Genomic DNA, 12,831 nt, shown 5'->3' with positions numbered 1-12,831 from the left:
GGAGCCCGCGCCTCCTAGCGCAATCCCTATCGTCGCAGCGCATTGCCCTCTGGGGCTTGTAGTTCGCTCCCTATACGTACCTGAGCTTGACAGCTCTCGGGAGCCTGACGGCGTCCCAGCGTTGGAAACTCAATTTAGGGCTAGGGTTAACACGTTTCACGCCTGTCTGACAGAGGTAGTCATCCCTACCCTGCCAGGTCCCGGAGTTGTAAGCATTAGTAGAAGTTCATTTATCCAGAGTTCTTCGTGTGCTGGCGCTCCTAACTTACAGCGTAAGCCCCAGGAGGAAGATGTGGTCACCCACATTTTATAGATGAAAAAATCCAGTCTCGGTAACTCGCTTAAGGTCAAACAGCTCAGTGAGAGGTAGAGCTCAATCAAAGCCCTCGGTCTATAGATCTTCAGAGATGAAGGTTGTCGGAAAACATCCTGAACCTGTGGGGCCCCCAAACAGTTCCGGGATAGGGGCAGAGTATCTTGGCTCCACTGCTTGGAACCAGACGTGGGCGACACACACACACACACACACCCCGCGCTCACCTCTCCCGACCCCATCCCCAACCTAGAGACGCTAGGAGCCCTCGGCCTCCGCCCCAAAACAAGCCCGGCTCAGTTTCAAACCGTCTTTATTTCTACAGCAACATTTGAAAATAGAGAGCGACCGCCTCACCCCCCACCTGGGGCAGCCCCTCCTGCCACAGGGGGCCATCGCTGTCCCCGGGAGAAGCTGCAGGCGTGGGAGAGGCGTGGCAGGAAGGCTCGACGGGCGGTGCCCTGGGCGGGGTCAGGCCGTGCCTGGGCAGAGCCGGGCGGGAGGGGCAGTGCATAAGGCCGGGATGCAGGGCAGGGCCCGGCGGTGAGCGGACGGGCGAGGGGAGGGCTCTCCGTCCTAGGACACGGGGCGATGGCGGGGCAGGCCGCACCCCTCAGAGGCCGACAGGGGCGCCAGGCGGCCCAGGGAACCCTTTGGGGAGGCACCGTCCCAAGATGTGGAGCCTGGGAGATACCACCGCGCGGAATGGGGGTGATTAAGGCCTGGGCGGTACCACTAGAGAAGGGCGGGGCGAGGGGAGGTCCGGTAGTACCGCGGACTGAGGGGAGGGGCGCGGCCAATAACTTATTTCTCTATATACAGAAGCAACGGCCGTGGGGAGGGCAGGGTGCTGAAAGGACGGCAGGTGCTTAGTGTTCTTGGCCCGGGCGTCTGGGGAGGGCAGGCCACCGAGTCTCTACCTTAGAGAGCCCAGCCAGCCCCTCTCGCAGCCCTGAACCTAGGGAAGAGGGGGCCCTGCTGGAAGGAATAAATAAGGGGTAGAGCTGGAGCGGGCGTGCCCAGCCTCCAGGGCTCAGGCTGAGATGACAAGGGAGGAGGTTACCCTGAGATTGAACAGAAAAGACAGGGGTCCTTCAGAGAGACAGGGGGGCAAGCAGCAGGCCCATGCGCAGGGCTGGGGGTGAGGGCAGTGCCGAGTGGAGGCTCTGGTGACCCGCTGCCCCTTCAGGATTAGCCCACGAGGGAGCTTCGTCGCGAGAGGTCCATGGAGCTGGAGCTGAGGGTGCGGCTGTCAGAGAGGCCTGTGCCTCCAGGCTGTGGGCAGAAGGGGCAGATGGCTCAGCCTCGTGCTGATGGCTGTGCTTCCCTGGCCTGAAGGGGCCAGACCAGCCAGAGTCTCTGAGCCGGGCTGACGGCCACAGCCTGATGCTCTGACACTCCCGCCTACCTCCAGTTACTGGGTGGGCACTGGCCGCTTGCATGTCCACCCCAGGCAAGGGCCGGGTTTCCCTCATTTGTCTCCCCCAGTGTCCAGGCCAAAGCCAGGCCTGGGACGGAGACAGGAAATGTTGCTGGATGAACAGACATGCTTAGGAGAAGCTGGGCAGGTACACAGGACATGCAGGCCTTGGGCCCCAGGGCCTGGGCCTCAGCTGCTCAGTGCCCAGACACCCACCCACCCATACCTGGACTGGCTCTTCCACACTCTTGTTGAGGAAGTTGAGGGAGCTGGCCCGCTTCATCCTGAGGGGAAAGGACAGCCAGATTTGCCCCTGGTGGAACTGGGGGACCCTAGGGGGAGAGGTCAGGTTGGGGCTGGGGAGGGGGGCTGTGGGCAGGGAGCAGATTTGGTGGGTGGTGGTGCTTGAGAGAGATGAGGGAGTTCACCCTGGGTCAGGAGCTCGTCTGGAGTGGCTGGGTTGTTGGGTGGGTTTTTGAGAGGCTCCCTCTGGGTGGGGGGCTCCTCGGGGGCAGGGGCTCACCGGGGGTTAGGGGATTCCTGGGGGCTGCCACCCTGCAGCTTCTTCACCAGCATCTCACTGCTGCGCCTCAGGGCATCTCGGAGCTTCCCAAAGGAGCCGCTGCGCCGCAAGGAGCCGCTGCCGTCCTGTGAGGGGGGACAGGTTTGTCCCTCTGTTACACTGGCTGCCAGGACTTGTGGCCCACCCTTTTTTTTTTTTTTTAAAGATTTTATTTTTTTCCTTTTTCTCCCCAAAGCCCCCTGGTACATGGCTGTATATTCTTCATTGTGGGTCCTTCTAGTTGTGGCATGTGGGACGCTGCCTCAGCGTGGTTTGATGAGCAGTGCCATGTCCGCACCCAGGATTCGAACCAACAAAACACTGGGCCGCCTGCAGCAGAGCGTGTGAATTTAACCACTCAGCCACGGGGCCAGCCCCAAAATTTTGAAGATATTTATGTTAAAGTCTCTTTCGTATTGCCTTATACAACTTCTCTTTTTTTTTTTTTTTTTTTTGAGGAAGATTAGCCCTGAGCTAACTACTGCCAGTCTTCCTCTTTTTCGCTGAGGAAGCCTGGCCCTGAGCTAACATCGGGCCCATCTTCCTCTACTTTATATGTGGGACGCCTACCACAGCATGGCGTGCCAAGCAGTGCCATGTCCACACCTGGGATCCGAACCGGCGAACCCCGGGCTGCCGAGAAGCGGAACGTGCGAACTTAACCGCTGCACCACTGGGCTGGCCCCTCGTGGCCCACCCTTACCCCTAGACTCACCCCACTCCACTCAGCAGCGGGCCCTGCCTCCTCGAGGTCGGACTCAGACCGAGCTCCCCCGGCTACGTCTCGGCTGCCACGGCGGTCTCCCCGCACACCACTGCCGTCTTTCAGCAGTTCCACCACCTTGGTCTGGCTCGCAGGGTCCAGGCCCTGAGGGAGGGGCAGGGGGCGTCAGGCGGAGCGACGTGCCCCTAGTGGCACACACACAGGGCCACCGCAGGTCCCTGCCCACAGCCCTCGTGCCTGTTGCCCCACCTGCTTGCGGCTGCGACTGGCACAGTCCTCCAACGTGTGTGCGGCTTCTAGCTTGCCCTGGCGCCGGTAGAGGGCCCCCAAGCTGCGCAGGGTGGTGTTGACCGTGGGGCTGTGGGTGAGACATGGGATAGTCTCAAACTCCGTGGTCCCCAGTACCCAGGGCCCCTCCTGGCATCCGACCCCCACTGGGCTCTGAGGAACCATCCAGCCAACCAGAATCTCACCCCTCCTGTGTCTTAAGCCCTGTGCTAGGCCCGCGCGGACTCTCCTGTCTTGGCGGAATCACCCCAGGGTTGGGGACCTGGCTCCAGGACCCTAAGGAGGATGTTGCCACCAGGACTAAAAGCTGGGAAACCCAGGAGCAAGATAATCAGGCTGTCCAGGTGCAAAAAGCCTTCTTGGGACAGGTGGCCTGTGACCCGGGCCTTGAAAGACAAGCTGACAGAAAAAAGGAGTGTGTTCTAGCGGTGAGCAGCATGGAGAGTGGAGCCTGGTGCAGTCCCCAGCCCCCGGCCCGCAGCCCGGATGCTGGTTCCCTGCTCCCTGCCCCACTGTCCTCACCTGTCGACTTTACAAGCCTTGTACCAGCTGCCATATTCCCCATAGGGGGTGCTGTCCCGGCGCTTATCCTGGGGGAAGGAATGGTCAGGGGAGGTGGGACCTCCCAGCCTCACCCTCCCTCCCTGGACCCCCAACCCAGTCCTGCCCCACAGAGCTACCTTGCTCTCCTCCCGTTCCTCTGCGTGCATCCAGATGGGCTTGTTGTCCCCTGGGGGGAGAAAGGGGCTGTCACCAGCCTCCCATGTAGGCCTCTGCTAGTTGGGCTGGACACAGGACTGGGGTCTGGGGTGGGGGTCAGAGGTGCCCAGGCAGGACCAGGATTGGGCTTTGTTGAATGAATGAATGAATGAATGAATGAATGAACGAACAAGAAACAGACCCCAAACATTACTGACCCTCCTCTGGAACACAGAGATGACTGTGGTACAGGCCTGTGCTTGAGGGGCTAGTGATTGTGGGCTGCGGGGAGCCGACGCTTACACACCTCGGGCCCACAGCCCGAGATATGTGCTAGGCCTAAATGATGCGCCAGGCTGAGGGATCCCAGAGCAGGAAATGACTGGCTGTCGGGGGCCAGAAGGTGGCTTTCCAGAGCGGGAGACATCAGAGCTGGGCTCTCACGGTGGACAGGAGTTGCCCAGTAGAGAAAGAGGAAAAGACTCTGTGCTAAGGGCGTGGGCTATGCAAAGGGTGTATATGGCAGGGGCAGAGCCCAGGGGGCCAAGCCAGTTCAGTGTGTCTGCTCACATGTGCACACAAGTGGCTGGGGACCTGCCAGCCCCAAGGCGTGAGGGCCTGCCGGGCTGAGGTGTTTGCCCTGCACGCTGATGGCTGAGTGGGCCTGTGCTGGGTGAGCTGGGGGCACATGGCAGCCACGGACTCACCATTGACAGAGCCAAACTCCTTCTCGTGAGCGCGGGTGAGGATCTCCTTATACAGGGTCTCTGCATCCTGGTACTTGCCCTGCTTCAGGTAGCAGGAGGCCTGGAGGAGCAGGCCCAGAGGGTGAACAGGATGCAGGGAGCTGAGCCTTTTCCTTTCTTCCCTCTTCTAGCCTCTTCCCCCCCTTCCCCCTCCAGCCCCTCCCGGCCCAGGGCACCAGGTTGTTCTTGGTCTTGGCCACGTTGGGGTCATCAGGCCCGAGGCGTGTGGCGTAGATCTCCAGTGCCCGCCGGTAATAGTATTCCACCTCCTCAGCTTTGCCCTGGTTCTGGCACAGCAGGGCCAGGTTGCTCAGCTGCTTGGCCACGTCTGGATGAAACTTGCCCAGGACCTGGGATGGGAGCAGGAGCCGGTGGCTGGGCTGAGGGCCGGCCTAGGCCCCCTGCCCGCCCAGCCCGCCCAGCCCCACCTGCTCCCACCTTCTCCCGGATCTCCAGCGCCCGCTTGCACAGCGGCTCAGCTTCCTTGTACTTGCCCCGCTTGCCGTACAGAACCGCCAGGTTGTTGAGTGTCGCGGCCACCTGAGGGGTGGTAGAACGGAGGCTCCGTGACCTAGGGCCCAGCTGGGCAGGGGCTCTGGGAGCTGCAGGGCGCAGGGGCAGCTACCACCTCCCACCACCCTCACTCACAGCTGGGTGGTCCTTGCCCAGCGTCTTCTCACGGATGGCCAGGGCATCGTTGAGCAGGTGAGCAGCCTCCTTGTACTTGTTCTGGTCCCTGGGGGCAGGCAGGAGCATGGTGAGGGTTGTCCTCCAGCCCAAGACCCTCCCCCTAGTGGCCCAAGATCCCTGTGGTCACTCCTCCTGCATTTACTGACCAGCGGGCATGGCAGGGTGTGACCCAAAGCGTGGGGAGACGTGGTCGGCCTCTGCCCTCCGGGAGCTCGGGGGCTCTGGGCAGTTCACTCTCAACTCACTCACCAGGGCAAGTCGTGCTTCGGGACTGCCCAGACTCCCCAGGACACACCTCCAAGGCTTCATGCCCAATGCATCTGCTTCTCGATTCCCCAGGGCCCCTGCTCATGCTGCTTCAGCCAGGGAACCTTCTCCAACCCTCTCACGTTCTAGGCAAACTCATCTTGCACCAAAGACCCTACTTAAGCCTGGTCCCTGGAGAAGCTGTGCCAACTCCCGGTGCCCCCGGAGTCCTCATGTGCTGCCCCCTCCCAGTTATGTCCAAGCTGTTCTCCTCCACTACACTGAGGCTTCTTCACGTCTGTGGCCAGGCCTTCTGTGGGCTCAGCCCCCTCTGGGCACAAGTTCCTTCTCTTTCTGCCACCCAAGTGCCCGTGGAGCCTGAGTCCTGGTCCACAGCAGGCATGGAGGATTTGTGACCTGGGCTAGAGCCTCCGGGAGGAGTGCAGGCGCTCCCGTGGATGGCTGCGGCCAGAGGAGCCCTCACCGATAGACCAGCGCCAGGATGTTCAGCATGGTGGCCACATCAGGGTGGTCGTGCCCTGATGTCTTCTCCAGGTCCTCAAGGGCTTGCTTGCAGAGTGGCACGGCCACCTCATAGCGGCCCTGCGAGGCGTACTGGATCACCAGGTTGTGCAGAGTGCGGAGCCGTGCCGGGATTTCGTAGCCTCCATGCTGGGCAGCCACATCCCCTCCTCCAGGGCTGGGGGCTGCAAGGCCAAGGGCAGAAGGTCAGAGCCTCACTTGACATGTGGCTCTGGGCAAGTCACTATTCTGCCTCTGTATCCCCATCTGTGAAGTGGGTCTAGGCAACCCCAAGAATGAATAGAGTCACAGCTCCAGTACTGCAAGCTATGCGTCCTCGAGCAAGCACCCAACCTCCGAGCCTCAGCCTCCGCATCTGCAGAAGGGAACGTCTGAGACACACTCCACACCATCAGCAAGGTGAGCACCGGCCCAGGGCTGAGCCTGCGCATGCGTCCTCAGAGAGGAAAAAGAAACTCTACCAGGGCTCACAGAGCAACTAGTGGCAGAGCGAGACTTGAACCCAGGCTGGGCGGCTCTGGAGCTCTGAACTATGATGCCTGCTCCTCACAGAGCTTGGGGGGAGGAGAGAAGCCACATGTGAAACCTGCCTTTTATGCTCGAACATGCTGGGATGTGATGATCAGAAACGAGGCAGGAAAGAACATGGCACCCACTTGGTCCCCGTTCCCGGTGATCTCTGGGTCCCAAGGAGTTCACACAGCCCTCCCTTCCCCCACTCCCAGAACCGGCTGTCCCCCCCCCCCCCCCCCCCGCACCTGGGCCCTGCTCCTCCTCGTTGGGGAACAAGTCATCCAGGGAGTCTTTGGGGACGTCACCCTTCTCCTCCTAGGGGGGAAGACAGGACGAGCGTCAGGGAAGGAGGCACGAGGCAGCCCAGATGTCAGCGGCTGGGTCGGAGTGGACTCTGCTCCGTGCTGCCCCTCCTCGCTCCCAGGGCCCCCTGCCCAGTAGCCTTGCGGTGGCCGTGGTAGGGGCTCACGTTGGGGGAGGTGTCGTCATCCAACTTGCGGATCTGGCTCATGAACAGCAAGTGTTGCTTCTCCTCCTCGAGCTGGGCCACGGCCTGCTCGCTGCGCTGCAGCTTCTGCTGCGTCCCTGCCAGCTCCTCTCGCAGCCACTGGTTCTCCTGCACCAGGCGCCGCACCTGAGCCCGCAGCTTTTGCTTCTCTGACTCTACGGCCCCGAGGTGGCTCGACAGTGCCAGGATTACCTGCGGGAGCCAGCAGGAATGAGGGTCAGAGCCCTGGCCACCCCCGGCCTGGGCCTCCTGGGGCCCTGGGGCCCAGCAAGGACCAGGCCTGGCCCTGTGAGGAACTGCAGGGCTGAGGGCCTCGAAGTTCTCCTGTCATCAAAGGAGTTTTCCCCAAGGCTCCAAACAGACCGTAGTCCAAGATCCAAGCCCAGAAGGCTCGGGGATCCCCATCTCCTTCCTTCTGGGGTCAGAAGCCCTGGGCTCCCAGGCTGCTTTGCTGGACTCTGAAAAAGTCCATCCCCTTTCCTGGGTCTCCAGCTAACCCTCCACATTGACGGTCCAGTTCCCAGCTCGTTGGGCTGATCACGAAAAGGCTGGTTGCGCTTTCCCGAGCTAGCCATTCTCTTCCCTGGCTCTCCTGGGGGCTGTACGCAAGCCTCTGCAGCCACAGCTGCCATCCCACTGCCCCAGCCCCAGGGCTAGCACTTTCCCAAAGAACCCAAGAGGTGGCTGAAAGACCCCAACCTGACTTCTGGGTCCAGGGTCCCAAGGGTCCAGCCCAAGGGTCCAGGGCTGCCCCTGCCCTTCTGCAGCTCCCAGGAGGGAAGGTGTGTGTGTCCTAAACCCCCAGATGGCAAGGGGACCCAGAGGCCTCAGCCCTACCCCTCTCCTCAAACTCTCTGACTCCTTTCCTGAGCTTCCAGGCTCTTCCTGCCTTGGGGCCTTCCTCCATCCTTCACGGTCACGGTCATGTCTGCAGTGAAGCCTCCTCCCTCTGATGTCCTCCGCCCCAGGAGAGCAGGGCACCTTCCCGTGTCCACGCCATCCTGTAGCCCATCTGTGCCGGCGCCTGCGCACACCGGGAGGGGAGCCCCTGTGTGTTCATCTCTGCACCTGGCAGCCAACTGGCCGAGGAGTGAATGACCAGCACATTGCCCTTCCAGAGGGCCAGGCAGTCTGGGACCCTGCGCTCTCTAGTTGATTAGCAAATGCCTAAGTGACAGGTGTTTTCACAACCACTAGCTTTAAAAAAATTCCTGAACAGCCTGGCGGTATATACAGCAGATGGCATGATCCCTATTTTAAAGACAAGGAAACCAGGATGACACCACCTGCCCAGGAGTCACGGAGCCAGGCGGTGTCTCAGCCAGGATCTGAGGAGGCCAAGACTCTTTCCCCCGGAGCCTAACTCCTTCTACCCCCACTGCCTCCTGGATATTTCCATCTGCCCATTGTCCCAGCAGCCCCAACTTAAGAGGCCGAAACAGAACTCCTGACCATGCAGGCTCTCCCATCCCCTTAACCCGCTCAAACCACAAACCTGGGAGTTCCCCTGCCCTCCTCTCTCTCCCTCACTCCATCCCTGCTGGAGCTACCTCCAGAACACCTAGAACTGGTCCCCTTCTCTCCACCCTCATGGCCACTCCTTTTCTCCAAGTCACTATTCCTCATTTGAATTCCAACAGCGGCTTCCAAACTATGTGCTCCCTGTGTCCACCCTTGAACCACTATGATTCATTTTCCACACCTCAGCCAGAGGGAGCTTTTAAACCCTAAGTCATACTGTGTTCCTTGCCTGTTTAAAGCTCTCCAAAGCTTTCCCCATTTCCCGAGAATAAACCCAAACTAATAAGGTGCAGCATGATCTGGGCCCTGCCTTCTCCAGAGGCCTCTTCTGTCCCTCTCTCCTTCCCCATGAAGCTCCAGTCAGACAGGTCTTCTCTCAATTCTTCCACTACATCTTTCCTACCTCAGGACCTTTGCACGTGCAACCTTTCGCCCTCCTCCCTTTTCAGCTGCATTCTTTTCTTCAGGTCCTTGTTTAAATGTCATTTCCTCAGAAGTCTTGCCTGAGCAATATATAAGACCTCCTGCCATAAGCTATCATAAACTTTGTTGTTTGCTTTGGAGAACTTATCACAATGAGTAACAAATGTATGTGTGTTTCTGACTCTCTTCCTACTGGACTAGGGCAGGGATCTTGTCTGTCTTGTTGGACTTGTATCCCTGGCACATTGTGGGCACTTGATAACTTACCTGTTAACGAATGAATTAAAAAACGAACCGGGGAGAAGGGTGTTTCCTTCAGGATTTCCCCTCTAATCTCCTAGACCATTCATTCTCTGCTACCTAGCAGAGAAGGCAGGAACAAGGTTCTGTGTGGGAGCTAAAGGATGATCAGGTTCTCCTGCAGCAAGGCATGACTGGGTTCGCCAAATCCCATTCATTTCTTCCACAGATATTTACTGGGGTCCCATCACAGGGCTCCAGGGGACAGACGGTTCCCTGCTCAGATTCTGTTCGTATATTGCCAAGATTCCTCTGGAACGCTCCCTCCCTCCCATGACCTCCCACCTCAGCACCCCAGCCGCGCCTACCTGGGCCTCCCCCAGCCCCAGCTCGATGGCCTCCAGGGAGCGGCGCAAGAGGACACAGCGCTCCTGTGAGCCTGGCTCAGCGTCGCCGGCTTCGTGAGCGACCAAGGGAGCGAGAAGGGCACGATGCTCCCCGCGCAGGGTCTCCAGCCCTTGGATGACGGCCTTGGTGCCCAGCACGATCTCATCCTGGCTCAGCTTCTCCTCCCGGGGAAGCACCATCGTGGCCATGGCCGCGCCACCTGTGAAGGCGAGGGGGCGGGCAGGCGGGTGCCGGGCCTGGGACCACACCGCCGTCCGCCCCGGATTAGGTAAACACCTCCGGTCCCAAGACGCCTGGGTCCCCAGGGTGCCCAGGTCCCCCAGCCGGCAGCCCGCACCGTGCCCGCGCTCGGCCTACAGGGGGCGCGCCCGACTCCTCTCGGCCCGGGAGACGCAATGCGGTGAGGCCGGTGAGGCTGGACCCGGATTCGGCCCAGACCACCGGCTCAGGCCGGCTTAGGTGGCCCGATCTCGGGGCTTCCCCGGGGACTCCCTTAGCCGGGGCAGGGTGCGCCGGAGCACGGTCCTAGGGGGCTCCTGGGGGCTCACTCCCGTGCGGGAGACCCCGGCCCCTCCGGAGATCCGGCTCCAGCCCCTGGGGCAGCCCCCTCGGCAACAGGCAGGCCGAGCCACAGAGCCCACAGAGCCCCTCCTCTTGGGCAGGCCGACCCTGGGAGACCCTTCCCCTAGAGGAGCTGAGATCTCGGGTTCTCCGTCCCCTGCCCCCCAAGGCCGCGCCCACGATGACCCCTCCCCACAGGCCGGCGCGAGGCCCTGCGGACCCCTCCCCTGAAAAGGCCGAGCTCCCGGCCCCGGCCACCCAGGACGGCGACCCCTCCCCGCGGGCCGGCCCAGTCCTCCCACAGGCCGCGCCCACGACGACCCCTCCCGTGCGCTGACCCAGAGCCCCGTCTCCCGGCCCGATCGGCCCGCGCGGACCTGCGCCTCCCGCTCGGGCCCTGCTCCCGCTCCGGCTCTGGCTCCCGCCCCGCTTCACCCGGACCGGCAGCCGTGAGCCGGGCCCGCAGCCTCCATCCCGCCGGCCTTCCCAGCAGTCCCCGCGCCGCCTTAAAGGTGAAGCTGCTACCTCGGCAGGGTCGGAGGGGGCGAAACACGCTCTTCCCTGCCCGGGATTGCCTTAAAGGAGCGTGCTGGCCCGGCCGCTTCAGGCTAGAGGGAAAATCGGGGGCGTGGCCTTCGAGGTATAGGGGCGTGGCCATCCGAGGTGGAGGGCGTGGTCACCGAGGACCAGGCGTGGGCTGGCCCCAGGCGCAGGTTCCCGGCAGCCGACTCGCACGCTCTGGCAGCGCCGGATTCCTCGACTGTAAACCGCCCCCAGGCCACAGAGGTGGGGAGAGGCTCGGAGATTGTGAACCTGAACGCACCCAGTGCCGCGGCCAGAGAAGATGGCGGGAGAAACTGAGGCTCAGGGGGCAGGCCCGGCCTCCTCGGAGTCCAGAGCGAAACCTTTGACACTGACATTTATTGAGAGAGTTGCCACTTTCTGAGCGCTTAAAGTGCGTTGTGGGCGCTTTGGTGCCTTACGTGCGTTAATTCGCTCAATGCTCACAAAGACTCTATGAAGTGGGGCACTGCTATTATCCGCATCTCACAGATCTGATCCCAGGCTCATTTGTCTTTAGAGGCTGGTTACGCCCCCACTCACCTCTTTCGGAGCTGTCCATGTTCCTGTAGGGGATTCATGGCATCTTAGGGCTGCTTCTTGGGGCAAGGGACGGAGGCTTCCGGCCGGAAGGGACATGAGAGTGGCAAAGGGCAGCTGGGCATCTGCCGAAACAAAGACTCGTGCCCCTGTGGGTGAAGACCACAACAAATGCTGCTGACCGAGGATCAAGGCAGGTGATGTCATTTAGGGCTCACGCCCTTCCTTGATTCTCGACCCCGCGTGGAGAGCACCTCTCCAGTCCATGTCATGCACCCATTTAATTCTGCCTATGGCATTTATCCCTTCCAACATTTTTCTTGCGGCTTTCTGTTTCCTCCCTAGAATGTAGTCTTGTTCACTCCCAGAGGAGCCCCTGGCCAGCTACATAATAGCACTCAGTAAATGCTAGTTTTAAGCAGGGCAGAAGGGTGTACCTGTGGGCCTTGCCGAGTCCCTGCCAGGGCCAAGTTTTGACCTGGTGCTCTGCAGCCCTGGATTAGTGGCTACCTGGCACTGCCCCCACTGCTTCTAGGTCGATGTCACTAGTGGGTGACAGCAGGATCACCACCCCAAGGGACAAAACCTGCACGACAAGGCCTGGCACTGCTACCAGGGATCTGGGATGTTCCTCATGAGTCAGGATGGGTTCAGACTCAGGCTTCCCCAGGTTCTGTGTCCTGGTGGGTGCGAGAATCCCCTTGGCATCATCTCTGACGGAGAAATGGTCCGGTGCCCCTAGCTTGAGTACTTCCTGTGACAGGGAGCTTACTACATTCTGCTGTGGCTACTCTAAAGGTTAGAACGTTTTCCTTTGATAGCCCCAAAGTCCCTTCCTGCATTGCTCACCCACACCAAACCGCAGCTGTCTTCAGAAAGAGCAGTCTGTTCCCTTTTGTCACTGAGATATTTGGAGGCAGCAATGGGGCCCCATCCAGTCTTCCTCTTGCCTGGGCTGACAATCCCGGTCCCTTCACCCACCCTTGCTCCAGTTTCCTGACTCTGCTCCATCCTGATTTCTCTTTTCTGGGTATAGTTTAACATGTCAGCTCAGACACCGCTCAGAATGTGGTGCTCAATCCATGGCCCAGGGATCCAGACAGGGAGTGAACTGCACAGATCACAGAGGGGCAGTCCCCCCTTAATGAGCATGCCACCTGTCCACCGTGAAGTTGCATGTCAGGCTGACCTTGACAGCCACTGAGCTGTGCCTGCTCAGCATACGCTTGCCAGCCCAAACCCTAGATTGCGCTCATTCAGGTTATATCCAGCCAGGTTCTTCTCCCCCATCCTGTGCTTGTGCCGATGATTTTTTTCCTGGTGAC

General features: G+C 60.6%; 1 protein-coding gene across 4 annotated transcripts; it reads right to left on the bottom strand.

Moving 5' to 3' along the window:
- Positions 1-609: 609 nt before the first annotated feature.
- Positions 610-11,045, bottom strand: KLC2 (kinesin light chain 2). Of its 4 annotated transcripts, none has more exons than XM_044761971.2 (16): positions 10,931-11,045; positions 9,805-10,080; positions 7,214-7,444; positions 6,990-7,059; positions 6,173-6,395; positions 5,401-5,488; positions 5,191-5,292; positions 4,929-5,102; positions 4,714-4,813; positions 3,988-4,037; positions 3,830-3,897; positions 3,269-3,377; positions 3,011-3,163; positions 2,257-2,381; positions 1,960-2,017; positions 610-1,588 (listed from the first exon to the last, which is right to left on the bottom strand). In XM_044761971.2, exons 2-16 carry the CDS (start codon positions 10,030-10,032, stop codon positions 1,505-1,507), a joined length of 1,863 nt encoding a protein of 620 aa, XP_044617906.1. In that variant the 5' UTR covers positions 10,033-10,080; positions 10,931-11,045; the 3' UTR covers positions 610-1,504. The 4 variants fall into 4 exon arrangements, with proteins under 4 accessions (XP_044617906.1, XP_044617907.1, XP_044617904.1 ...); XM_044761972.2 differs by having other exon boundaries at positions 9,805-10,043; positions 10,783-11,035; XM_044761969.2 differs by lacking the exon at positions 10,931-11,045 and adding an exon at positions 10,783-10,923.
- Between the last annotated feature and the right edge of the window lie 1,786 nt (positions 11,046-12,831).

This window comes from Equus asinus, chromosome 17, assembly GCF_041296235.1.
Source record: "Equus asinus isolate D_3611 breed Donkey chromosome 17, EquAss-T2T_v2, whole genome shotgun sequence".
Classification (NCBI taxonomy): domain Eukaryota; kingdom Metazoa; phylum Chordata; class Mammalia; order Perissodactyla; family Equidae; genus Equus; species Equus asinus.
The sequence above is the reverse complement of the archived record's forward strand: the minus strand, read 5'-3'. Positions and strand labels throughout refer to the sequence as shown.